The 23,964-nt window shown below is 67.3% G+C and overlaps 1 protein-coding gene across 7 annotated transcripts; it reads right to left on the bottom strand.

Annotated features, from left to right (window-relative positions):
- Positions 1–1,619: 1,619 nt before the first annotated feature.
- TNK2 (tyrosine kinase non receptor 2) lies at positions 1,620–23,068 on the bottom strand. Of its 7 annotated transcripts, none has more exons than XM_054835593.1 (17): positions 22,733–23,067; positions 20,158–20,297; positions 12,958–13,135; positions 12,742–12,812; positions 11,321–11,533; positions 11,084–11,236; positions 10,616–10,893; positions 10,414–10,540; positions 10,176–10,322; positions 9,685–9,779; positions 6,525–6,719; positions 5,045–5,136; positions 4,478–4,522; positions 2,767–4,082; positions 2,207–2,302; positions 1,991–2,118; positions 1,620–1,883 (listed from the first exon to the last, which is right to left on the bottom strand). In XM_054835593.1, exons 3-17 carry the CDS (start codon positions 13,118–13,120, stop codon positions 1,877–1,879), a joined length of 3,126 nt encoding a protein of 1,041 aa, XP_054691568.1. In that variant the 5' UTR covers positions 13,121–13,135; positions 20,158–20,297; positions 22,733–23,067; the 3' UTR covers positions 1,620–1,876. The 7 variants fall into 7 exon arrangements, with proteins under 7 accessions (XP_054691568.1, XP_054691564.1, XP_054691569.1 ...); XM_054835589.1 differs by lacking the exons at positions 20,158–20,297; positions 22,733–23,067 and adding exons at positions 16,927–17,224; positions 17,359–17,841; XM_054835594.1 differs by lacking the exon at positions 20,158–20,297 and having other exon boundaries at positions 22,733–23,068.
- Positions 23,069–23,964: the final 896 nt, after the last annotated feature.

Below are 23,964 nucleotides of genomic sequence, written 5' to 3'. Positions count from 1 at the left end.
GGGGTGGGTCAGCCCTGGGCTCCGCACCCCCCACCCACCCCCCCCGTTTGCTGCCGGGTCTCTGCCACGCTCGGCCGCACGGCTGATAACCCCTGGCAGGGGTGGGCTCGCTGCCAAGGAGGAAGAAGGAAGGAGCAGCCTCCTGCTGCCGCCTCGGCCCCCTCCCGGCAGCCTCGGCCCCCTCCCGGCACCGCTGCTGGGGACCTGCGTGCAGGGGTTATCTCTGCCATCGTGGCAAACACCCACGCAGGCCATGCTGGGGATGTTGTTCCCGCATAAGCGGCAGGGCTGGGCCTTGCCCTGGGTGGCAGGTCACCTTCCACTGGGGACAGAGGATGGGTGCACCCGGCCGTGCAAACAGACCCAGTGGGGCCACTGCAGCAAACACACGTTTGCTTCTTCACGGTGCCTAGCCCAGCTCCAGGATCATTTAAGGGAAGGAAATTGGTGACGGTGTTGTGCCTTCCTCGCTTCGTTGACGGCCATCCCACCTGGCTGCCATGCCATGGTAGCTGCACCTTAGATGGCGAAACTCGGGCACGGAGAGCCCAAAGCATGCATGACCGTGCCCACAGCAGCACCAGCAAACCTCCCCATCCCCACACTGGGAGGGCTGGCGGACCAGAGATGAGCAGAGCTGTGGGCACACATGGTACATAAGTGATGTGGCCGGGTACCATCTGCCACGGAGAGGGACCCACAGCCATGCCAGGGCAGCCCTTCCTGCCAGGTGACCCACCATGCATGGCAGGGTCTCTCCTCTGAAGCCACCAGCTCTGGAGCAGAGGGCATCCTGGGGACCAGGTACCACCAATGCCCATGGACCCAGTGGGTTTGGGCACCAAGGTCCTCCTCCACCTGCACAGAGACCCCTTCCTGATGCTGCTGCAAAGCGGTACCTCAGGGAACCCAGCTAAGGGGCTCTGACACCCGCTTGCGGGGGGTATCACTGCCACCTGGCCTGGGACCCCATGGGAGCCAGCCCCCCACCCTCCACCGGCACTCAGCTCCGGCTGCGCGGTGGCACCTGGTTGCACAACACCCCTTGCCGCCCCATGCGTGGGTGGGGGTGCGACGCAGGTCCCGCCACTCCCTGCCCGGGCATGACTCAGGCGGCAGCCGGGAGCCGAACTGCTGTGGGGCACCGGGGCAAGGGGGGGCCCTGCCGCTGGGAGCTCCCCTGCACGGAGGCATTGCTGTGGGCAAGTGCTGCCTGCTCAGAGGGGGCAAAACCGTGCCCAGCCTTCAAGCCTTGGTCCTGGGGGTGCGACAGCACATGACAAAGCCCAGCAGCACCGGAACGGGAGACCTTTGCAACCCCAAAGCAGCCTGGGAGCCATCAGTGGGGGGGCTATATGGGTGCCCATGTCATACAGCTCCCTGCGGATCCCCTGCGCCTGCTGGGCACCACAGCAGATGGGTACCCCCTCCTGGGCACCCCGGCTCCATCGCTGCAGCAGCTCCTGCAGGTCACAGTCCCGGATGCCTGCAGGGATGAACCGGTACCCACGGAAACATGGCCTGTCCCTGTGCCTTGGCAGGGATGAACCTGGGAGACGGCCACAGGTACCCTCCTCCTCTCCATAGAATATTTTTTTATATATATATATATATATAATATATATATTAAAATTACATTTCTCTTTACAAAAACAATTCAACAAGGGGCCAGGGGACAGAGCCCATTGCCGAAGCCAAGGCACAGGCACCCTGGCAAGTCTGGGGCACTGGGCAGGCTCCTTTTCGGGGTGTCCCCATCCCCCAAGTGGGGGCTCAGTCCAGAGTCCAGCAGCAGGTTGTGTGGGTGGGCACCGGGGGGTGGCCCCGCGGCAAGATGCCTGCTCCGGATCTGACGCAGCTCGCCCCATCCCCGTTGTCACCGCCTGTAAGGAGAAAAAGAGGACATGAGCTCAGGAGGGGTGATGGTACCAGCTGGCCAAGAGCAGCGTGGCATGGAGAACCCCCCCAAAAAAACCATCTGTGCCCCTACTTCTGGCGGGCGGTGCTGTAGGGATCGAGGAGGTGGGAACTGGCCTGGGCCAGGTTCCAGTCGAACATCTCCAGCACCCGGTGGCACTCGACGCGGGACTTCAGCCCCAGGCAGAAGAGCTGTTCCACCTGCAAGGGGACAGGGCATGGCGAGGGGGGTGACAGGGTGCCACCATTCTTGTGGGAGCCAGGGTGGGGGGACGGGGGTGTGCGGTACCTTCAGGTACTGGATAGCCCGTTGGACGCTCCAGCCGTGGTTCTGCAGGGCCGCCTGGCACTCCTCAGTGGTCACGCCGTGCACCATGTCCTGCACCTGGGGGGGGCTCATGGTCAGCACCTGCCACCACCCCCGGGCAGCGAGGAGCCTGTGGCTAGAGCAAGGGGACACTGAGGCTGGCCCCCACCCCAGCTCTGCCCCCAGGGAGCACCGTCAGCCCTGAGGTGGGACTGTCCCCAGGATCTGCAGCACCTCCTGGGCTTGGCCACAAGACACCAAGGACCCAGGCTGGAGAGCCCAAGGGGACTGCAGTAACAACCACATTCCTCCCCCTCCCTGGGCCGTGGGTAGGGCTAATGTGGGTTCACAGGGTTTGCGATCCCCATTTTGGAGTTGCAATGACACTTCTGCCCCACAGCACGTCTGGGGACCCCTTGTAGCAACCCCTTGAGGGCTGAACACGGGGAAACTGAGGCATGGAGTGGGGATGGCTCTTGCCCAAGCGAGCCCTTGGCTACCACATCCCTTCTTGCCCACTTCTTGCTGGGGATGCCACTTACTAGTCGGATCTTGTCAGCAGGGCGGTAGCCATCTGGGCCATCATAGACGATCTTCTGGAGGCTGCAGGAGGTTTTCACCAGGCACTTGGGCCCAGGGTTGCTGTTGTTGGAGGAGAAGTTGGCCTTGCAGTCCGGCAGCGGCTGCTGCACCATGGGACGGACGGTGGCTGTGGTAACCAGGCGGGATGCTGGCACCTCCTCAGGGCTTTTGGCCTCTTTGAAAAACTTCTCGTACTTGTCCAGGTAGGCAGGGCGCTCAGGCAGCAGGTAGTAGTGGGTGCTGCTAACCTTCTGCCCGTCCTTCACGATGGGCAGGATGCAGGGTCCCTTGGAGCAGTCCTTGCCCTGCGCCTGGATGACCTTGGGGGTGGCATACTTGGGGTCGAGGGCGAAGCTCTGCGTGGTGGGCATGGGCTTCCCGGGTGAGGTGGAGAGGCAGGAGCAGAGGGCAGCACGTTGCTGGGGGGAGCCCACCTGCAGGGCCATGGGGCTGGGCGTCCGGGAGGTGGGCTGTGACAGTGGGTCCCGTGGGGGAATTTGGGGCGGCCGGTCTTCCTCACCCCCTGAAGCTGGGGAAAGCTCCCCTGACCAGCGCCCAGGCTCATTGCGGCGCAGGGGCCGGGGCGGGATGGGGATGCGGGGGGGAATTTGGGGCTTGTCATCGGCGGGGGTGGCCGGTCCCAAGGGGACGTTGAGCCTCTTCATGCACTCCTGCTGCAGCTCCTCGAAGAGCTCGGTGGTCTGCGTCAGGCTGGGCTGCTTGGTCTCTTTGGGGGGCAGGAAGAGGTTGTCCTCCAGTGCCGGTCCCCGCTCGCCCTCATCCACGAAGCCATAGTTGGTCTTGCCCCGCCGGCTTGGGGGACTGGTGATGGAGCAGACCTCGAAGTCATCCTCGTCCTGTGCCACATCATCATAGGCGGGTGGTGGGGGCAAGGGGCGGGCGTCCCAGTCCACCACTGGCGTGGGGTGGAGGGGCCGAGGTAGAGCCCGTGTGGGGCTCTGTGGCGGGGTCTTGTCCAGCAAGGAGAAGGCCTCCATGGCCAGCTTGGCCAACGACGGGGCCGTCAGCTCCCCTACTGGTGAGGGGCTACCTTGGGGCACCTCCTCCTCGAAATCGATGAGGGTCACCTCGCCGCCCGCTGGCCCCTCACTTGCCAGCCGGCCGGGTTGCCGCTCGCCCACCTTGGTACCCGGTACCCGTGCTGATGGCTTTACTGGTCGCAGGCCCTTCCCTGTGCCTGGCTTCTTCAGGCAGAGCTTCCGGAGACCCCCCGGCAGACCTTCCTCCTCCTCACTGACTGGGTCGTAGCAGGGTTCTAGGAGGGGATGGAGAGGGATGGTGAGGGTCCCGGCACCAGTCCCTGGGGTACAAGGTGGGGCACCTGCATCCATAAATTGCCCCATAGCTTCAGCCACTTTTGCTCCCCTCTTGGGTGCACTGATACACACCAGGGCAGTGGGCAGGATGCTGGGGGGCTACCTGGTAGGGTACCCCTGCCCTTCCCCACCTTGCAGCCCCCTGGTACCACCCTGCCCTGCAGCCCCCTACCCCAGGCTGGCCACCCTGCTCCACATCTGTGTCCCCGCCACAGACGCCATCACCCATAGGTGCACAGCAGTACCGAGGGGGCAGAGAGGGTGAAAGGAGCTAAGAGAGAAAAGAAGGGGAGCACGAAGGAGGGAGAGCAGCACCCGAAAAAGCCTGACTTACTGGTGAGCAGGACGGTAGGCTGAGGCGGGCGCGGAGGTGGCTGCCCTGCGGGAGAAGAGAGAGCCCGAGAGGAGGAGAGGCGCGGGGTGAGCGCGCGGAGCAAGCGGCAGCCAGGGCGCTCGTTAGCGGGGTGCATGCTTCATCGTGTCCCCCATCACCAGTGGGGCGCAGGGAGGATGCCGGTGGGAAGCTCCCCCAAGGGAAAATTGCAGGTTTAGGGGGGTTGCGGCACACGTGCGGTGTCTCAGCTCCCTCCCTGTGGCAGCTCTGTTGAGATCTCCCGTACCGGGGAGCCCAGCCACGGGAGGCTGGGACAGGATGAGGGACCCGGACGAAGGGCAGCAGGGCAGAGTCCAGCTGGGCAGAGCCACTGGCCGCCCACGCTGCTGGCAGTGGCACATGGCCAGGTGACAATGCACCCTGTCACCCCAGCTCCCCCGGGTCTGCGAAAAGCAAGTGGCAGCAGAGATGGAAAGGAGAGGGTCCAGCCCATCGCCCTGGCAGCAGGGCATGGGGACAGGGGCTTTGCGCAGCTGACGGGCCGGGGGAAGGGGAAAAGCCGCTCACTTTTAGCCCTGCCTGGAAGCTGGGTGGGTCTGGCAGCGCTCGGGTCCACACCTAAAATGTCAGGAGGGTCCATGGGATTTCCCAGGTACAGCCTGTGGGGAAGAAAGGAAAGCACCTGGGGGTCAGTGGGGGCCACGTGGGACCCCTTGCTCCCACACCATGTCCCTTGGGACACCCCACAGCCCCTCCACCTCACACCATGCCCTGGTGAGTACCATCCCCGCAAGCACTGGTGCACAGCACTCCAGAGATTTTTGGTGCTACGGCACAGAGCCTGGTGCCATCCTGGTGTCACCTATCCCTCTCCGGTTCCACGTGCATGATGCACCGTACCAAAGGGATTGCAAGCAGGGTGCCGTGCCCAGGGTACTTGTGAGGGGTGCAGTGCTTGGGACACTCCCCCAGCACCGGGGTGCCGTGGCGTGATGCTGCGCCCAGGGCACGGCCCCCCCAGTACGCCACACCAGTGGGGTGCCGGGAGGCCCAGGCGAGCCGTCGCAAGCCAGGCACGGTGAGGCAGGGAGCCGGCGGGAGCCGGCACAGCCCGAAGGCCTGGGCGTGTGCTGAGCTCGGTGCGTTCTCGGCGGCCTGGGCGGCACGTACCCAGTGCCCGTGCCCACGCAGTGGGGTGCAGGGAGGCCTGCCGGGGCACGAGCCGGGTCCGCGTGCGTGGTGCCTCGGTTCAGACCTCCAAGGGCTGCCAGCACAGCCCGCGGCACGGGGTGCCATGGGGGGGGTCCAGGCTGGGTCAGAGGGCACTGGCAGAGCTGTCCCAGGGCTGGGATGCTGAACAACAGCGGGGATCATGATCCCAGGGGATGCGCCAAGCCCGGCAGAGGAGCTCGCTCTACCCAGCGGGAACTTTCCAGGCTTTGAAATCCCATCCTCCCCCCCACCGCCCTCCCATGTCCCCCCAGCCCAGTGCTGGCAAAGATCCCTGTGTCCCCCACCACAGATCAGCTGGGGTCTCTGCTGATGGAGCAGGGGAGGGAAAAGCATTTTGGTGGATTTTTTTCATGTTTTGCTTTTTAAAAAGACTCATGCTGTTAAAAGCACGGGGCCAGGCTGCATCCCCGCCATGGCTTCCCTCCACGCAGGCACTGAAAGGCGCAGGTTTAGCAGCCCTGGGATACCCCAGAAGCGTTGAAGTAACATGGCCACCTCTGGGGTGCTGCTTACTGATGTCCCCCCACCCTGGAACAGCCACGAGGGGCTACAAGAGGATGCTCAACCCAGGACAGCCTTCCAACAAGCACAGCAGCCCCCCGCGTCCCCAACCCCGTTAGTGAGAAGAGGTGAGGGAGTTAGTCCAGCCGTGGGGACCCTACCGGGAGCCACCATCCCCAGCACAGCGGGGGGGAAGAGATGCTTTGCAGGGTGGGGTGGGGCAGCCAAGCCATGGGCTCGCTCCTGTGCCCGGCGGGCAGTGGGGAAGGCAGAGAGCAGGCAGGGGATGCAGAGAAGACAGAAAGTTTCTTACTCATCAATTTTATCGGGAAACCCCCAGCAGTGCTGCGGGTTGGTGTCTCCATGGCCTGTGTGGATGAAGCTGTTTTTAAGCGGCTGGCTGATGTCGTGGGCCGACAGCCCCGCCACTGAGGTCACCGTGTTTCGGGGGAACTGGCCCACTTTTAGGGTCCGCTTATTTTGACCCCGCCACCAGTAATTCTCAGCCCTAAGGAACAAAAAGGACCTTGTTACCAATGAGGGGATGGGAGGGGGACACGCACCTGCCTTGGTGACAGAGGAGGAGAAGAGGTGACTCGCCCAAGGCCACACGGGCAGATGGTGGCACAACTAGGAAGGGAACCTGGGCGCCCAGGAACCCAATGCTACGCCGGCAGCACGCTCTGCCTCCCTCCACACATGGCTCCCGCACCTGGTGGTGCTGGGGATGCAGGTGGTGGGGAACGAAGCTTCCTGCTTGCACGCAAAAAGATGCGTCCCTTCCTCCTCCTCCCAGCTGCCCCAAAGTATGTAGGAGCCTTGGGGTGATGCCTGCCCCAAGCTGCTCACCACTGGTCCCCCTGTGCCCCACGCAGCCAGGCACAGCACAAGAGATGTGCATGGTGTCTGCTGATGAATCCTCAAATATCCCAGACGTGCAGGGGAAACTGGAGGGGCCATGGTGGGGGACAGGGGGCTGTGGGGTCTCCCTTGCTCCCTTCCTATGTTAACAGTGAGCCCCACGCAGGCTGGCGTGGGAAAGGGGAGATGGGCAGGCAGGCAGGGGGACTCAAGCTGCAAAACTGCCTGTGGGCATGTGAGTAGGGTGGCCAGGGTGCCAGTCCCCGGGACAGCCCAGCGTGCCCAGGAGCCGCCTGCCTGGCCCAAGATGCAGCCACCTCCATGGTGGGACAGGGCAGTTGCCCAGCTTGGGGGGCGGTGGAAATAGGGACAGGTAGGATGCAGGGAAGGGCACCCCAAGTGGTGCCCCCTGCCCAGCCTGTGCCAAATCAATGGGGGGGAGTAGGGGGGTGCTCCGACCCTAAACTCCCTCCCCCGCCCTGCTCCCCCCATGTCTCCCTCCTCCCCGTCTGCCAGGGCCCCCCGGTCCCGGCGGGCAGGGCGTGCACCGGGCAGGGGGCGGCGGGCAGCGTGCGGTGCCAGCCCGGCGAGGCTGGCACGGGCCCCACGGTTTCCTGGAGTCACCTGTGAGTCACCCCCGGCCACCAGCTCAGCCCTTTTCCTGTTTACCTTCCCCGCTCGCCGCCAGCCAGCCGCCTTACTCAGCGCCAGGACCCCTCGGCGAGGCCACGGCAGAGCCCAGCCGGCACCGGGCACCCTCCCTCACCCGCGGCGGGCCGGGGGAAGGCGGTTCCCCTCCCCGGGAGGTCCCCTCCTCTCGCCCTCCCTGCGCCCCGACACAGCCGCATCCCGCCGGAGGGATGCTGCGGCCGGTCCGGTCTCTCCGCTCCCCCCGTCTCCCAGCCTCGTCCCCCCGGATCCGGGCTCGGACCCCCGGCACAAACTCGCTCCGGCTCTGTCCTGGCTTCCCCCCGAAAGCCCCCTCCCCCGGCCGGCTGGGTCCCCGGGGGGCTTTCAGGTAGGTCCCTGCCCCTGCCCACACACACGTACGCACGCCCAGCGCCCGCCGAACGACAGGCAAGGGCTTGAAAAGGGGTGGGGGGGTGTTTACGGTGCCCCGGGCGGCCTCGGCGGGGCCGGATGCGGCCCCCAGGAGGAGCCCCCCCCCGCCGCCAGCTCTCCCCTCCCTGCCCGAGTACCCCCGCCGGCAGCGCTGTGGGGGGCAGCTGCCGCGGGGGAAACTGAGGCACGGGGAGGGCGCTCCCCTCCGGCCCCTCGGAAGCGCCGGCAGCCGCTGGGGCTCCTGGCACCCCCGGCTGCAGAGCCCACCCCGCTTGCTCAGACCCAGCACCCCCAAAACGTGCCCACCGAAGGCCCCCGAGGACCGGCGTCCCCCGGGGAAACTGAGGCAGGGAAGGCTGCACCCCGGCTCTACCGTGCTCCCGGCCCTCCCCGACCCATCGGCACTCCCCAGCGCAGCCACTTCCCCCCCTCCGGGTCCCGGTCCCGCCACCCCCCCGCTCCGTGCCCCCCCTCACGGTTCACCTGGGGCCGGCGGCGGGGCGGCGGGGCGCGGGAGCGGGACCCCCAGCTCGGCCGTGATGCGGCGGCGGGGACGATGCAGGCGCACTGGCGCGGCCGCGCCGCCCTCCGCCGCTCCTTCCCTCCCTCCCTCCTTCCCTCCCTCCGCCGACGCCGCTTCCCCTCCCCTCCCCTCCCTGCAATTAAACCGCCAGACCCTGGGCAAGAGTCATCCCTGGCGGCGGCGGCCGGGAGAAAGCCGGTCCCTGCAGACACACAAATCCGGCCTGATTCACCTCCGGGCCGTGACTAACCGCGGGGAGCCGGCCCCGGGAGGGGGAGAGGGAAGGAGGGAAGGACAGAACCTTCCTCCTCATCCCCCCGGGCTTGGGGGGGTGTCGGCCTCCCGCGTGCCAGTGGGGCAAAGGGACATCGAGCCCCTTTGGTGGGTCCCTGCTGTTGCCAAGCTGGAGGGGGACAGGCACGTCCTGGGATGGGGATGCAGGGACCAAAGGTCCCCCCAGCCTGCTGGTCCCCAGGGCAGCGGAGGGGGGTGGCCGTGCCCCGGGGTGGCCGGCAGGGACTGGGGACTGAAGCCCACGGCACAGGGGATGACAGGTCACACCACCGTGGTACCAAGCTCACAGTGCCTCTCCCAGCCCAGTGACAGCGGCATGTGTCGTGTCCGTCCGTCCCCCCCCCGTCGCTATCAGCAGGGAGCGGCCTCGGGGCACGCGATTTCCCGGGGCAAGGCCCGGCAAACCCACAGGTGCAGTGGGGTGAGTCAGCGGGGGTGGACGGTGCAGGCAGTGCGGGCAGGGCTGCGCTGCCCGCAGGCACGGCTGTACCCCCATACTGGGGTGGCCTCGCAGATCTGTGCCACCCAGGGAATTGCGTACCTCCCAGGGGAGCAGGGGCAGCTCTGCCTGCCTGTGGGATGTGCGGCCAGGTGTGCTGGGGGGGGCAGAGCCCTCATCCCCATCCCTGCTCCCCACAGCTCTGCCAGTGCCCATGGGCCCCCCCCGTACTTGGGATCCCCTGTCCCCACACAGGCTGGCAGCCCTGAAGCTGGCAGCTGGTCCATGCAATACCTGCCCTCGATGACTGTGATGATGTCATTCATCTGGATGTGCAGCTTGTCAGGCTCCTCGAAGTCCTGCAGCGCCCTCATGTCAGTGGGCTGGGCCTGGGGGGAGAGGACCAGGGATGCAGCCCCCCATCATGTCCATCCCCCCTAGCTTTGGGGCTAGGTCCAGCCCCAACGCAGGGCAGAGGAGCCCCAAAAATGAGCAGAAGAAAGCACCACCACTCCCAGCCTCTCCCAAGCTGCCGATGTCCCTGGGGTGGGCAAGGGCACCAGCAGCACCTGGATGCTCCACAAGGGCAAGGTGGCACCCAGGTGTCCTCCTGCTGCGACCATGTCACCACCTGCCACCTCCCAGCCTGCAGAGCTGCCTGGCCCAAGCCCTCCAATGTCACCTCCCACCTCAACAATACCCTTAACTCTGCCCACAGTCAGGCAGAAGTGATGGGATGGGGGCACCAGGGACCCCTGTGTCCCCCTCCCTGCCTGCTCGCCCACCTCCACCAAGAAGTCCCGCAGGGCCACGAAGGTGGGTCGGTCCTCAGGCTTGTGCGCCCAGCACTGCAGCATGACGTTGTAGACATCCTGAGGACAGTCCTCAGGCCGTGGCAGCCGCTCGCCTTCCTTGTCTATCTTGTGCAGGATCTGCAGGGTAGGCAGCGTTGTCAGGGGGTTCCAGGTCCCCACTGGTGCTGCTGGGGCGAGACGGGGGGGCGGGTCCCTGCTGTGCACCCACCTGGCTGCCATTGAGGCCAATCCAGGGCTCCTGCCCATAGGTGAACATCTCCCAGAGGGTCACCCCAAACATCCAGGTGTCGCTGGCATGGGAGAAGGTGCGTGTCTTCAGGCTCTCGGGAGCACACCTGCACGGGGAAAGACATGAGCATCAGGAGGTCATAGGTGCTGCACCCCCAGGTCCTCCCCTCCCTAGGGCTCACCAGGCAAAGGGGACTTTGCGATGCTCCTGCATCACGTAGTGGTCATCATTTTTGGGCAGGGCCCGCATCAGCCCGAAGTCCCCAATCTTGACTAGCTCGTTGGAGGCCAGCAGGATGTTGCGGGCAGCCAGGTCGCGGTGGATGAAGCGCTTGGACTCCAAGTAGGCCATGCCCTTGGCCACCTGGATGGCGTACTGGCAGAGGGTGGAGATGAGGAAATGGCCCTGGTTCTTCCGCAGGCGGTCCAGGAGGGAGCCCAGCGGGGCCAGCTCTGTCACCTGGGCCATGGGGAGGGGACAGCAGTTGTTCAGGCCAGGGACACCCTGGTTGGGCTGGTTTCCAGCCTTGTTTTCCCCTGGGCACGCCAGCAGAGGACTTGGGGTATGGACCCAGCCTGGCTTTGCTTGCCCCATCATGTGGGACACTCACAGGGCAGCATCAGGGGCAGCCCCGTCCCCACATGCTCACCATCTTCATGGGGTGGGAGAGCACCACGCCGTAGAGGCGGATGAGGTTCCTGTGGTCGAGGGAGTGCATGGCGTTCACCTCCCGGATGAAGTCGTCCAGTGCCTCTGGCTGGCTCAGCACATCCGTCTTGAGGCACTTCACTGCCACGTTCAGCTACGGCCAAAGCAGGGGTGAGCCCCAAAGTGTCTTTACCCCCAGGGTGGTCCCACGCCCAGCTCCTCCCCATGACCCCCTCACCGTCTTGCCGGCAGGCGTGCACCACTCGCCGCGACGCACGACGCCAAAGGAGCCGTCGCCCAACTTCTCGAAGAGCGAGAGGTCACGCTCCCGCACGAGGCAGGTGAGGGAGTGCTGGCCCCCAGCTTCAGGGGGTGGTGGCGTGGGGGGCTTGCGGAAGGTGCTCTGGGGCTGGGGCGGCAGCTCCGACTCAGGGCGCTTCCCGCTGAACACCTGTGGGACATAGAGGCAAGTAAGACACGGGCACAGAGGCACCTCAGGTCCTTGGGTCTGCGAGCGAACAGCCCTGCCTGGGCTGTACACTCTGGAACCTAATGATGACCTCTAATTGGTGATAACCCAGGGCATGCTGGCTGCGGGAGCAGGCTCAGCTCCTCCAGCTGCCTGTGTGCTGAGCTGCAATTCGTGTGGAGGGAAGGAGTTGTGTCTCTCACAGCAGCCCCGCAGCAGCTCCCCAGCAGCCCCGGCAAACCAGGCCAGTAGCCGGATGGCTCTGGGCCAGGCTGTGGCCACACGATGTGCCTGGGCAGAAAGCCAAGAGAAACCTTCAGTTTGGGCCGAGTGTGGTGACGTTCTGCAGCGACGTGGGCCTTGCAATATGCACTGCCGCCACCGCAAGCCCAGAGGGGACGTGGATGGGCTCCTCCCTGCCTGTACCCCAGCCGGGACCGATGATGTGCCCCACGGGATGGGGTCCATCCCAGCCTTGGCAGCCACGACTCATGCGGGGTGTGCATATGGCTGGGGTGGGAGGTGGCATTTCTGTGCCCGGTGTGAGGCTGAGTAGCCTGCTATTAAAAGCCCGTCCCGTTCCTGTCCAGATGAGTCACACAGGGGAGAGGCCACGACCCAGTGCCCAGCTGGCAAATGCCCTGCTCTTTTGGGGGTGCAAGGTGCCGGGGGGGTCCCAGGGTGGCAGCAGCATCAGCTTTGGACGGGATGGCATCAGGGGCATATATGAGCATCCCAAGGCCCCCTGCCCTGGTGCACCCCCAGCCTGCAAGCACAAGGCTGTGCCCCCTCACTGCGAGGCAGCGGGGTGAACAGGGGGCCGGGCAGCGCTGCTGCCCGCAGAGCTGGCTCGGGCGAGATGCACAGGCTCTGTGGCTCGCTAGCTGTAAATGAGTTTCCTGGCAAAAAGGCAAATAACATGAGGGGAATGAACTTCCCAAGTGCCAGGGTAGCAGGGCCATCCTTTGCTGGGGAGTGACCCAGGAGCCCGCGTGGGACTGGGGTGCACACTGACAGGGTCATGCTGCAGGCAGGGCATGCATGGCAGGGGCTTCTGCCCACCTCCCTGCCAGTCCCTAGGGAAGAGTCACGCAGGGAGAGTTGGGCACCAGGGAAGAGCATGGGGAGAGGTCCAGCTCCTCCTGTCTGCCTCAGTTTCCCTGCCACACCTGCCCCTCTCCCACCCCTACCTTGCTCATCCAGGATTTCCGCTTGCACATGGCTTTCCTTCGCTTCACTGCCTCCCACAGCCGCCGCTGGCCTGCAGGACACAGGGACTGTCACCAACACAGGACAGGGTGGGGGTCCCCTCCAGCCCCATGGACTGTCTGCTCCTCTGGGCTCCTGAAAAGATGCTGTGCAGCCAGCCAGGGATATAGGGGGAGGTCTGGGGGGAACATACGCACCGGGGCGTCCCATGCCAATCTTCTCCAGATCCTCATTTTTGACGTACTCGAAGTGGGAGAGGCGGGTGACATTGAGCTCGTCGCGGATGCGCAGGAAGTACTGCTGCAGCTGCAGCTCGGTGAGCAGCTCCAGCAGCCAGTCCGTGCCCTCCTCCGCCTGCATGCTACAGCTCAGCCTCTGCTGGGACACCGTGCTGGGTTAGGGGGTACTCTGCCCCGTCCCCCCTGGGAGAGTCGCACAGAGGGGCTGAGAGCCGAGGCTGGGGTGCTGCCTGGGTAGGGCACAAGGGATGCTAGCAGGGTTCATCTCCTGAGCCCATCTCTGGCTCTCGGTGGGGGTTGTAAGAGGCACCCCACCAGGGACGGGCAGGGACCCCTGCTCTACCCCATTGTGCCCTTAGAAACACCCGTCCCCTCCACCTCCAGCACAGGCTGTCCCCAGGCAGCAGTACCAGGGACACAGGAGGGGGCAGAGCCTCGGGGCATGGGATGGCCATGCCTGGCAGTGGCCTCCAGCCAAGGCATGCCTGCACAGGGGGCACTCCACACCTGGCACTGTGCCTGCCAGGCTCCCTTTTTCCCAGGAGGTGTTGACCAGGGAGGGGACAACTGTCCCCAGCAGGGACAGCCACCTCAGCACTGCCTCTCGGGTCCCCTGGCATCCCTGCACAGCCGGCTGAGGTGGGGCACAGACCCACGGCGGGTCTCCTCTGCCACGGGTGGCGGCACCGTTGGGCAGCCACAGGGAAGGGGCAGGCAGGGACATTAGGGCCCCAGGGGGTCCCAGTGCCCTGGGGCAGCAGCACAGGGCACCCCAGTGCTGCCGGCATCACCCCCCCGAGCCGTGCCAGGGCATGGGGAGGGAGGCAATCGGGCCAGGTCTCACCCAGACTTCGCTGCGATCCCCCCAAACACGTCCCCCACCACTCCCCATCCCTGCCCGCTGTCCCTGCTCTCCTCTGCACTTTCATCCCCACTTTCCCGGGAAGGGACATGGCTCTGCCTCCCGCGGCTGAGAGCCAGAGGGGAGGTGGGACCCCCCCCCCGCCCCCCAGCCGGGCAGCCCCCTCCATCCTCTCCCCTCCCTCAGGAGACGACGTGGCCCCGGCACCTTCGCCCTCCGCCGGGTCCCCCGGCCGGGTCACCGCAGTGACAGCCCTCAGCACCGGGCTAAAAATACGGCGGGTGCGGCGAGCAGCTGGGCACGCGGGGGCACGCGGGGGCACGCGCAGCCGCCGGCCCTCGGCGCGCGCTCGCGGCTGCCCCGGGGCCGGCCGGTCCCTTCCCGCAGCAACGGGGGACAGCGCCGGGTGACGGCCAGCGCGGGGGCTGCCCGGGGCGGGGGTCGGCACTTACTCGGTAAAGGCGGAAGCGGGTGAGGAAGGGGAAGGATCGGCGCAAAGCCTGGAAGCGTCGCATCCTGCCTGGCTGCCCGCCGCCGGCCCCTGGCACCGCCGATGTCCCTTCCCCGGCGCCGGCGTCCCACGGCAGAGCCCGCTCAGCGCAGCCGGGGCACCCGCAGCCCCGTCATCGGGGCTACGGAGATGCCCCCCGGGCTCGGCCGCCCCATATATCCCCCCGGAGCGGGCGGGGGGGGGTCGGGGCGTCCGTCGGCCGGACGCGGGCTGTGGCTCTCCCCCCTCCTTCCGTCCGGCTCTCGATCCTCCCGGCCGGCCCTCCCCTTCCCCAACGCAACGGGGCCGGGGCGGGGGGGGGGCGGCGGCAGGCAGGGCTGGGGATCACCCCACCCCACAGCCCCCCCGGCTGGAGCCGCTTCCTGGGGACCCCCGGCCAGCAGCGGGGTTCGGTCCCGGCCGGCTGCCCGCGCAGCGCTCTCCGGGAGGGGTTATTTTCGGCCGGGGCTGGGACGTGCGCCCAGGGGGCCGGGCTCCCATCAATGTGCCGCTTTCTCCCTTGTTCGGCGGGCGCCGGCAGCTGGGAGCCCGGACCCCCGCTCCCATTTCCATGGAAACTTGCTTCGGCCTTGGGAAACGCTCCCGGGCCTCAGTTTCCCCCCAGGAAGCGGGGAGGGAGGGAGGGAGAGGAGACATCCGGCCCTCCGCTCCCCAACTGAGGCCACAGGCACGACGCCAGGGTGATGGGCACTGCGGGGGGAGCTTCTGGCTTGGCAAGCGTACCCGCCGCCCAGCTGCCGTGGGGTGCCAACAGCACCCGGGGGCTCGCTCCCCTTCTCCAGTGGGACTGGCACCCAACCCCAGCACTGTTGTCTGCCCGTGGGCTCCCCGGGGAGAACAGCTGGCCATGCCGGCAGCTGCGTTGTGAGAGAGGAAAGACCCACGGCAACCTCTTGCTGCGGCCCCCGCCTGCCCGGCCCCCCCAAACCATGGCCATCACTGTGCCAGGGGGCCGCCGGGAGGGGGTTAAGCGCATCCCCAGGCACAGAGGAGTCTCCACTGAGGCTTCCACTGCCGGGATCCCGGCTGGCACTCGGCGGCACAGGCGCCCAGCACAAGCAGCCCATTGACTGGGGACACCCGGGCACGGTGCCCTCGGCACCAACCTCTGCCACGCGCCAGACCCCCCCGTCCCCGGCCCAGGGGACACCAGGGGGTTCCCTGCCCTGCAACGGTGCATCACCCCCATCAGCTGGGGATGGCACCCACTGGGACCAGCACCCACTGAGACTGGCACCCACTGGGGTCAGTGCTCTGCCTCCTGTGCCCCAGCCTGCCTCCCGCACCCCCAAACCCCGGGTGAGGCTGCACAGTTCAGTGCCCATGCTGGGAGTACTGGTCTCCAAATGGGAGCAGGGGGACCCAACCTTGCCCTTTGTACCAGGGGAGGCTCTGTGCCTCAGTTTCCCTCTCCGTGAGAGACCCAGAGGCGCACAACACAATTTCAGCTCCAAGACAGGTGAGTGGAGTCCTGCCAGCAAACCCCTATCCTGGGGGGTGTGGGAGGGCAGTAACAGACACCCATCCAGCATGACCCGTCAAGCAGCAAAGACCCCCAGCACAAGAGCCGCTCGGACCCTGTGCCCTGCACACGTGCCCCACTGTACGCACCTACCCCCTGCAGCCCTTGGGATGCACCCAACGTGCACCCAGGCTCGTGCACGGGCAGTGACGACTCTCACGTGCATCCTGGGACCACACAGGCGCAACCCCCGGCACCCCACATGCCTCCCGCCACCTGCACAACCGCAGCCACCCCCTCACGCACGCGTCACCTCCGTGCAACCCCCCAGCTACCGCCTTGCCTGGCCGCACGTGCGCAAACACACCGGCGCCGCACAGCCGGCGGCAGTGCACCAGCCCGCTCCCCCGCCTCTGCCTGACGCACACCTGGAGCCGCCTGCACCCCTGCACGCCCACGGGTGCCTGCCCCCGGTGTGGCATGCCCCTCGCCTCCACCCGTCAGCAGGGCATAGGTGACATCCACCCTCACCCAGCACCATGCACGGCCATGCACGCCCACCCAAGCTGGCACACAGGTGTCCAACCCCCCCCCCAATTTCTCCTACCCACAATGACACCCCAACAACTCCCCTACACCCCAAGGCAGCTACACTCTCCACATCACCCCCCATAACACCCCCCCACACAGCCCAACACCCCCCCCAAGCTACAGCCCCTCTAGTGACACCCCTAAATGCAGATGGCAGCCTGCAGGACCACCAGCTGGACACGGCACTGCACCAGGCACTGTGCTCCCCCCGAGGTGTGCCCCCCACGCCTCAGTTTTCCCAGCAAGAAGGAACAGGCAGCCCCCCTTCTGTGGGTTGAAATGGGAGCACAGCCATGCAGGGGGGTGCTGTCCCCACGCCACCCCAGATGCTGTGGGGTGCCATGAGTGCTGGAGAGGGAAGATGCCATGCAGGGACCTCCCCGTGCCTCATACCAGCTGCCGACCCACACCCCACAGCAGGACCCTGCCCATCTTGGGGGACACCCAGCCTGGCCGGGTGTCCCCCGCCACTCCCCCCCAGCAGCTCCCTCCCCCACTGACCCGCCGGCATGGCATGCCCAGGGTGACGTCTTGCTGGGGGGATGGCGTGGGGCACCCACTGCCCGGCCTCAGGGCCCGCTGCCCGGTGCTGTCCGAGAAGCTGTGGGGCAGGGGGCCGAGCATCTCCTCCTCCTCCTCGGCACTGCTCAGGCGCTGGTAGTCGCATCTCTCGCCCATGGCCGGGGCAGCGGTGGCGGCTGCAGCGCGGTGGTGAGCGGGGGGCTCTGCGGATACGCCCGCGCCTGCCTGGGGGTGGCGAGGGCTGGAGCCAGGCTCGGGATCACATGGCAGAAAGTTGCTGCAGTTCCGGAAAACAGCGAGAGGGTGAAGGTGACCGCGATGGTGATGGAGGGGAGGGGGGAATAGATGCAGGGATGCAGAGGAGACGGGGAAAGAGAAGGTGGGGGCAGCCCCTCACGCGCCCATCCTCACCATGATCCCAGCCTGGCACCACTGTCTTCCTCCCAGCTCAGCAGTCCAACTGCCCACCTGCCGTTTCCCCTCTGGCACCCGAGCGGAGAGGCGGTGGCATCACTGCCAGCCCCAGCGCTGTGCTCACAGCTCCCTTCTCCCCCCACCCTGGCACGGTGCAGCCCGTCAGCAGGGATGCGGTGCAGGCAGCCAGGCGGAGGAGGATGAGGGGGGAGCATCGTACAGCAGCTGGGGCTCTGTGACAAGCAGGATGGGTGAGGAGGCACCATACCCCGTCCTGAGCACCTGCGGAGGGGTGGGGGGGCTCTGGGGCTGGCAGCATCCCCAGCATCCCTCCCACTCCCCCGCGCCAACAGAGGGGGATGGGATGCGCTGGGAAGATGGCTGCTCTGCAGCGACCCGGCAGCATTGGCGCAAGCACGGCAGGGCTGGGAGAGCAGCCAGGCCCCCCCCCGGTGGGTGCTGCCAGGATGGGGGCCAGGAGGGGTATGCCAGGAGGACTCCTCCCAGGATCAATCCTCTCCCCCCACCCCCTTGCAGGGAGCTGGAGGTCTCCTAGACCTCTGTCAGTCACTGCACCAGGCACAGCCCCCAGCAGGGGCAGGTGGCACTGGGAAGCCACCCCCTCGGATGGGGAACCCCCCACCTGCACATCAGGACTGGCCTGTACCCCAACACTGCCCAGCCGTAGCCACTCTCTGAGCCCCTTGGGCCAGAGCTGCAAGCCTCCAAGGAGACTGAAGCCAGGGGGAGCCCCTGCAGCCCCCCCACAGCCCCTCAGGACCTGCCTGTCGTTTGGGGCACAGCACAGCCCCAGGGACCAATTTGCTCCTCGTGCCAATGCCATGGGGCAGGATGCCCCATCCTGATCCCCAGAAGTACCCCCACAACTCCCTTGCTGCTCCCTCCCCACACCTGCCCCCCCTATATGCATCCCCCAAGACTCTGGTGTAGCTGGGGGAGTCACACCAGGGTGTCATTGTGCCAGGGCAGGGGGCACGAGCCCATCCTGCACCCCCTCTGGAGAAACAACCCCCAACCCCCGGGGGCACCCGCCCCGGTGGGCCGGGGCGGGGGGGGAGAATGGGTGGGGGCAGCTCCTCGACGGCTCTTCCTGCCATACCACGGAGGTGAGCTCAGCTGCAGAGCCGAGGTGGGACGAGCCCACGGCGTGGGAGCAGCGAGCCGTCACCACACTGGCACGCCGCAGGCTGGTGACTGATGCACGTGCTATGCCACCTTCCCTCGGGCCCCAGCTGCCCCGAAACCCTTGCCAGCCTGCCCAGCGAGAGCAATGCTGCGGGGTCCCAAAGCCGAGAGGGGACAACCCCTGTCCCCACAGCCCTTGGCACAGATTTGGGTCACCCCCTCCATGTGTCGGGTCCACCTGGCCTGCCCAGGCTCAGCTGAAACACAAACGACAAGGTCCCCTGAAAGAGGGATGGATGGCATCGCACCATGTCACCCCTGACCCACCTGTCCGCAATTCCCACCCTGGGGGGGCTCCAACCACAAAGACAGCCGCCAGACAGGGTGTGTTGTCCCCTGTCCCCTGCCATGGTGGCAGTCACGCCGACCACAGGGTGTCCCTCCCCTCTGTGGGGACACCGGACCTCCCCAGCCCTCTGGGACACCACGCTTGGTCCCGCATCCCTTCCAGCATTCCTGGGTACCGGGAGCACAACATTCCCCGCGCCCTGTGCCCACCACCCTGCAGAAGAAGTGGCGGGTCTCCAAAACAAGCTCTCAGAGGGTGATGGGGTCCCCCACTCACCTCCGGCACATCACCCCGCTCGCTGTCAGAGCCCGTCTGCCACCTTCCCAGTGGCCGTGTCACCTGGAAGTGATCTCACCGGCCGTGGCGGGGCCGGCTGTGGCAGTGTCCCGGCCTGGCGGGGCCCCGGGGGTGGCCCCAAATTGCGGTGACACACTCCCCGGCCCGGCCGCCGCAGCACAGGCATGCGGGCACGCACATACCCACGCGTACAAACGCACCCCACTCCCACCAGAGGCGGGGCCGCCGGCCACATCCTCCCCGCCTCCGGGATGCTGCTGCCACCCAGATCCCCGGGGACCGTCCCCAGCACCTCGCTGGATTGCGCCACCCCACGTCCGCCCCGTGGGACCCCATTACCGGTGGGTGTTTTGCCTCCCTCGGTGCTGGCACCTGATGCTGCTTGCTTGGCCGGGTCAGGCAAGCGGGAGCTCTAGGGGGGCCGGCACGGAGGGTTGGTGACCCCCGCGGTGGGGGCGGCCGGGGAGGCCGGGGTGCCAGGTTCCCCCTCACTGCCGTGTCTGGGCTCCCAGAGCCTGGCCCCATGGCCTGATCCTGCCCGCCGGCACAGAGCGTCCCCTGCTCCGAGCCCCTGCCTGCAACAGCGGCCACCCGGGGAAGAAAGACGCAGCTGGGTGGGGGACACCACCCCCCCCACCTCGACAGAAATCGGCGCAACCCCAATCCCCTCCCTAAGCCTCTTTCCTCCGTCAAATCCCCTGCGCAGGTCGAGCCGGGGCAGGCTGAGCCCGTCCTGCGCCTCCCAGCGCCGGCTGGGGACAGGCAGGAATTACCGATCCCGCAGGTGACCTCCACCTCGCCCCCGAGCAATCCTACCAGGGCAGGGACACAGCGCGGTGTTTTGGGGGACAAGCAGGCAAAGCAACGCCCCCGGCACCCACAGCACCCTGCCCGCGGGCAGTACTGGGGAGAGGGAGAGAGCAGCGGGCTACCACGGTGGGGACCTGCCACCCTTTCCCGGTGCAAGGCTGGTTTGTGCCCGCCGGCCCCTGTGCCCGTCTCACCTGAGCCGTGGTGCTGCGGGGGTCCCTCGGCAGTGCCAGCCCCGGTGTCACAGCGAGCCGGGCGGTGTGCGAGGGGGCACAGCGTCACAGCTCAGCCATGGGGCTGGCAGGGCTGCAGTGATGCTGGCCACGGGGTCCCCCTGGAGCAAAGCGGGAGGTAGAGATCAGGATGGGCCCCCCAGCCCAGCACCCCCTGTCTGCCCAGCCCAGGCCCTCTAGACCCCCCCAAGAGCACCCAGGGCCACCCCCTCACCCTGCCTAGGCAACTGAAAGAGCCTTTGTGGAGCTGCTCCCGGTCCTGCTGGGGAAGGGGGGGCACTGGCATGAGCCCCAAGTCCAACAGGCCCCTCTCTCCTGGAGGTGCTGCTGCCAGTACCCCCATCCCCACCCTGCTGCAGGATGAGTCCTTGGGGTGGGCTGCAGCTGGCATGAAACAAGTATGCCAGGTCTCAGGCCAGATGGGCCCAAAGCCACATCCACACTATGGCATCTTCCCTCCGTGCTGGGTGCTGGGAGCAGGGGAGGTGGGACCCCCAGAGCTAGGGGTGGGGGGAGTCTAAACCCCCCCCCCCCTCCCCAGCACGGGAGCAGAGCAGCACCCTGGCCAGACCATCCAGCATCTGCTGGTCATTAGTGCTAACTGACAACAGGCTAATTACCCAGGCTGCAGCATGGGCAGTGCCCCCCCCTCCCAGGACCACTCAGCAGAGAGCTGGAGCAAGACTTTCTCCTTAAAGCCTTCCTGTCCCAGTAGGGGGGCAGAGCCTTCTCTTGCCCCCCAAACCCTATGAGTAGGTAATGCCCCCTGGGATGCTGTGCCCCAGCTGGCTGCCATCCCTTGTAGGCATGACTGGAGTCAAACCCCTGGTGCTCCAGGGGCAGGAAGGGGCCTCGAGCTTCCTCTTGGGGGAAACAGAGGCTCGGAGTAAGGTCTGGTCTGCAGGGTGGCTGGGATAGGGCTTGCCTACAAGCTGGTAGTGGTTCCCAGCCCCGTGGGGGCTGCTCCTCTGCCCACAGAGGCCCCCAGTGCTCCTGTGCAGGCTGAGTCACAGCAGGCTGGCAGCCGCCCGAGGAGGAGGGAGGCATCGCCAGCCCCCCCCAGCCATACCCACAATACCCTGCCAGCAGGGCCGGCCCACGCCCTGCACTAACGAATACTGGGCTAACGAGGCCCAGGTACCTCCAGGGGTTGGTAACAGGTTGCACAGCCTGCACGGCCCCCACCCCACACCCCCAGGCCTTGGCGCCATGGGATGGGGGTGCAGAGGCTGCTTTGGGCCCTGCGCCCTGTGGGCAACGGCGAGCTTGGGGCCAGCAACGGCACCAGGGCTGCAGCTGAGGGTGGGCCTGCAGCACCCAGGGTCTGTGCTGCACCCTCTCCCTAAAGAGGGGCCCAGCAGTACAGACCAGCTCAGAGGCACCTCCAGGCAGGTCCTGTTTTAAGGAAAGTTTTGCAAAGCCCAGCACTGAAAACTTTGTTCGAGGGATTTGCCCTGAGCCAACTCAGCAAAGGGCTGAGTAAGGGGGAGATGCACGACCCTCAGAGCCTACAGCACCCGATGAGGGGACCCAACTTGCAGGGCGGCAAACCAGCACCAGAGCCCAGTGGCACCAGGGCAGCCTGGGGAATGCTGCGCCAAGGTGGCCCCAGGGAGGCAAGTGCGTGGGGAAGCGCCAGCACCAGGCTCTGCCCCAGCCTGCCCTACCCAGACAGCCCCGCACAGCCTCTGGCCTGTGGCTGGTGTCACCTCCGTGGGCAGAGACACTGCCCCTGCCCACGTTCCTCCAGCTGCCTGCAAACCCCCTCCCCAGCTGCCACCTGCAGAGCAGGTGAGGGGTCCAGCTGTGGCAGGAGAAGCTGAGCAGGGCCCTCCTGGCAAGGTGGGATCCCTGCCTGGGCTGTCAGTACCACCTTTCCAAGTTTAACTTAAGGTTTTATTAAAAAAAACCCAAACCCAACAAAGAACAAAAGACCCAAAGGGTCCTGAGCATTTAGAGAAAAACCTGCTGTGATGTGGCCAGATACAGCCGTGGTGCTGCCCACTGAGCTGGTGGGCAGAGGCTCCCCACACCTAACTGCTGCTCTGGGTTTCAGCAGCAGCACGACACCCCGAGGCGCTGGGCTGGCCCCGGAGGACAAGGATCCTCTGTTCAGCGCTGGAGCTCCCACGAGCCCAGGGAAGAGGAAGAGCAGAGCAAAGCAGCCTTTTCTCCAGGGAAAAAAAAAAAAAAAAACAAACCAAAAAAACACCTTCCCCCAGCTTCCGCTATGGTTTGGGAGGGTTCAGGGGCACCGGGCACCCACTTGCACCAGACCCCACTGCCTGCTCTGCCCTGGCAGGCAGGAGCAGGGGGGTCGGGCACGCTGCCAGCTGGGGCTCAGTGGCCCCACAGTGCCTGGTCACAACGGCAGCACCGGCAGCCCGCAGTCCTGCAGGGCACGGTGCCAACAGCACCCGCTAAGTCGCAGTGGGCACACACAGACGCCGACCCGGGCAGTGCCGCAGTGCCAACCCCCAAACCCACCCTGCCCCTCGCATCACCCCCCAGCAAGGGGTCGCACCTCGCTCCTTACCTGTGCGCTCACCGTCGCTGCCACCGCATCCTGCGCCGGGTCTGCAGCGTCACCGCAGGGAGAGGACGGGCACGGCGGCGCTCCCGACAGCCGGCATGCCGGGCAGGATGCACCCGCCCGCCTGCCGGGGCGGGGTGCGCCGATCGACGCCGGTGGCGGCTGGGTCCCGGGTGGGATCCCCCGCGGGGTGGCGGGCACCGGGTGCCGGATCCGGCCTCACACCCGGGCGGCCCTCCTGCGGCTCTGGAGGTGTGCCGCGGCCCGCGTGCCGGGGGTGCCGCCGGGGTGCTCCTGCTCCCCCGGGTAGAGCTCGCCCTCCTCCTGCACCCCGCCCTGGGCCTCCCCCTCCTCCTGCCGGCCCCGCCTCACCCACCAGCGGGCGCGGGCCGGGGGACTCACCTCCCGCCGCCCCCCGCCCCGCTCCTGCTGCGCCCGCCGGCTCAGGCCCTGCTCCTGCCCGGCTTTGGGGCCGTGCTCCTGCACACCCCGCACCGCGCCCCGCGCCCGCCGCGGCGGCTGCGCTCCGGGACTGCCCCCCGCTCCTTCCGCCGCCTCTTCGTCCGCGCCCCGCGCCCGCCGCCGCCCCCGGGCCGCCCCCCGCTCCCGGGGCCGCCGCGGCTCCGCGCCCGGCTTGGGGCTGCCGATAGCGGTGACCGGCCCGGGCCGCTCGCCCCACTCCTGCAGGCCCGTCCGCTCCCCCAGCGGCACCCAGTGCCACCGGCCCGGCCCCACGCCGCCGCCCCCAGGCTCCCCGCTGCCGGCAGCCACCAGCTCCTGGCCGCGGGGCAGCGCCCCCAGCCCCGCCTCCTGCACCCCCCGGGAGAAGCCCCCCTCCTCCTGCACCCCCGGGGCCACCCCGCCGCCCTCCGGCACCCCCGGGCTCAGCCCCCCGCCCTCCGGCACCCCCGGGGCCCCCCTCGCCCCCTGCCCCCGGATGATGCACGCGGTCCCGGCCCCCGCCCCGGCCTTGCCCGCTGGGGGAGCCCCCCCGGGGCCAGCCCCCCCCCGCGCCCCCCCCCCCCCTCCGGAGCGGCGCTGCTGGAGCCCCGGCTCCCCCGCCGCCGCCCCCCCCCACCCTGCCACCACCTCCTGCCGCCGGCGCGAGCTCCCGGGGCGGCGCGCGCCCGCCCGGCCCCACTCTTAAAGGCGCCGCGTCGCCGCTTTACGTAACGGCAGGGGGGACGGCGGGGGGGTGGGGACGGACGGACAGGCGGATGGGTGGGGAGTGGGGA

The sequence above is a fragment of the Grus americana genome, chromosome 9, assembly GCF_028858705.1.
Source record: "Grus americana isolate bGruAme1 chromosome 9, bGruAme1.mat, whole genome shotgun sequence".
Classification (NCBI taxonomy): domain Eukaryota; kingdom Metazoa; phylum Chordata; class Aves; order Gruiformes; family Gruidae; genus Grus; species Grus americana.
Note: the sequence above shows the minus strand (reverse complement) of the source record. Positions and strands in the feature narration are given on the sequence as shown.

Bases quoted from the DNA above. Each gene is read 5' to 3' on its own strand.
- TNK2 (XM_054835589.1), bottom strand. From the start codon at position 17,627: ATGGTGCCTCCTCACCCATCCTGCTTGTCACAGAGCCCCAGCTGCTGT. The intron at 12,813-12,957 runs GTGCGTATGTTC...TGTGTCCTGCAG, and splicing joins GATTGGCATGGGACGCCCCG to GCCAGCGGCGGCTGTGGGAG. The intron at 11,237-11,320 runs GTGAGGGGGTCA...CTTTGGCCGTAG, and splicing joins GCACGCCTGCCGGCAAGACG to CTGAACGTGGCAGTGAAGTG.